Source organism: Chaetura pelagica, unplaced genomic scaffold (assembly GCF_000747805.2).
Source record: "Chaetura pelagica isolate M959 unplaced genomic scaffold, ChaPel_1.0 scaffold583, whole genome shotgun sequence".
Lineage (NCBI taxonomy): Eukaryota > Metazoa > Chordata > Aves > Apodiformes > Apodidae > Chaetura > Chaetura pelagica.
The window spans coordinates 614337-615697 of record NW_009952719.1 but is presented as its reverse complement, the minus strand read 5'-3'; the positions used below and the strand labels follow the sequence as shown (position 1 = coordinate 615697).

Genomic DNA, 1361 nt, shown 5'->3' with positions numbered 1-1361 from the left:
AAAGGCTTTTCTCTTCCCTGCCCTCTCCCTCCCCTGCCCGCCCCCCAGCGGGGCAGTTCCTACCGGGGAGGGTCCCTCCTCCCTCCCTAATTGCCCCTCCAGCTTCCCATGCCCGGTTGTTCTGCCCCGCTCACCTGTCCTGGAGAACAGGGATCCGAGCAGCACAGCTCGGGGTTCCCAGGGCGAGGGAGGGAGAACGGGGTGGGAGAAATAAGGACAGGCTTTTGGAGCGGGTCACTCCCCCCAGCATCAGCCCTCCCGGCTGCGAGAGCCCCAGAGGGTCCCCAGGTTCTCATTTGGCTGCGTGAGCCCTTTTGGCAGGGGATCCTGCTCTGCCAGGGGGGCTGGACGAGATGATCTGAGGGGCTTTCCAACCCCTGAGACTCTGTGATTCTGTGTTGTTGCTGGTGAAGGAGGAGAAAGTGGAGAATGAAGCTGGAGCAGGAGAGAGAGGAGGTCCTTTTGTTGTGTTTGGGTTTGGTTTGGGTTTTTTGTCTTTTTAAGAACGTGTCCTGGAGTCACCTGTTCAGTTTTGTACCTGGTTTTGTAAGCAGAGGAGTCTGTGGAGCCCACCTTTGTGCTGCCCTGTGCTGCCTGCCAGGGGGGAAGCTGAGACAGGAGTCAGGGAATTTAGGAATGCTTGGGTCAGGAGCTGGGGAGTGGTGGGAATGGTCAGGGAGATGTGACACAGCACGAAGAACAGGAGGGGTGAGGCAGAGCTGGGGCTGAGCAGCAGAGCTCGGGTTTTTTTCAGGAATGAGTAACCAGGAACTGGCTGAGCTTCCTCCAGGCTCTGGCAGCAGACTCCTGGTTGGTGCCACGTCATTTCTGTTGATTTAATTCACTTCATAAACTGTCTAAAGGCAACTGTGTGTTCCAAACAACCCAAAGCTTCCCAGCAGCCAAAGAGCTGGCAGTGAAACCAGCCATGAGAGGCCCCATCTCTGGTCACTTAGGTCTGGTGTGTGTGCTGGACTCCAAGGGATGTTTCTCTGCATTATAAAAACTCTGGTAGCACATTAAAATTTGCCTCTAGTTGGATTACAGATTATAAATTGCTTGCATTTGAGCTGAAACTTCATGACTTTTCCCTCCTTTTGGCCCAGGGGATGTGCAGGCAGGGACCCCCAGGTCCCACTGAAGCTCAGGATCTGCTCCCTGCAGGTGTCTGTAAAGATGAGATTGAATTTCAGCTCAGCTACTGAGGGCATTCTAGGATGTCTGCTAATTCTGCCAGGACTATCAATCCCAAGGCTGTGAGCATCAGGAATGATGAGGCCACTTGATGGACACTTGGAAATGCTCAAAGTCTTCCTTCAGACCACAGGGAAACCTGGCAAGGATCAGAACTCTGTTCTCCC

The 1361-nt window shown here is 54.2% G+C and overlaps 1 protein-coding gene across 1 annotated transcript in view; it reads right to left on the bottom strand.

The window, feature by feature from the left end:
• LOC104386086 (transmembrane protein 136-like) overlaps positions 1 to 1211 on the bottom strand; it is a 4793-nt gene extending 3582 nt beyond the window's left edge. Inside the window, exon 1 of the mRNA XM_009994619.1 lies at positions 1203 to 1211. Coding sequence (XP_009992921.1) covers positions 1203 to 1211 — 9 coding nt within the window. The remainder of the gene's footprint in view (positions 1 to 1202) is intronic.
• Positions 1212 to 1361: the final 150 nt, after the last annotated feature.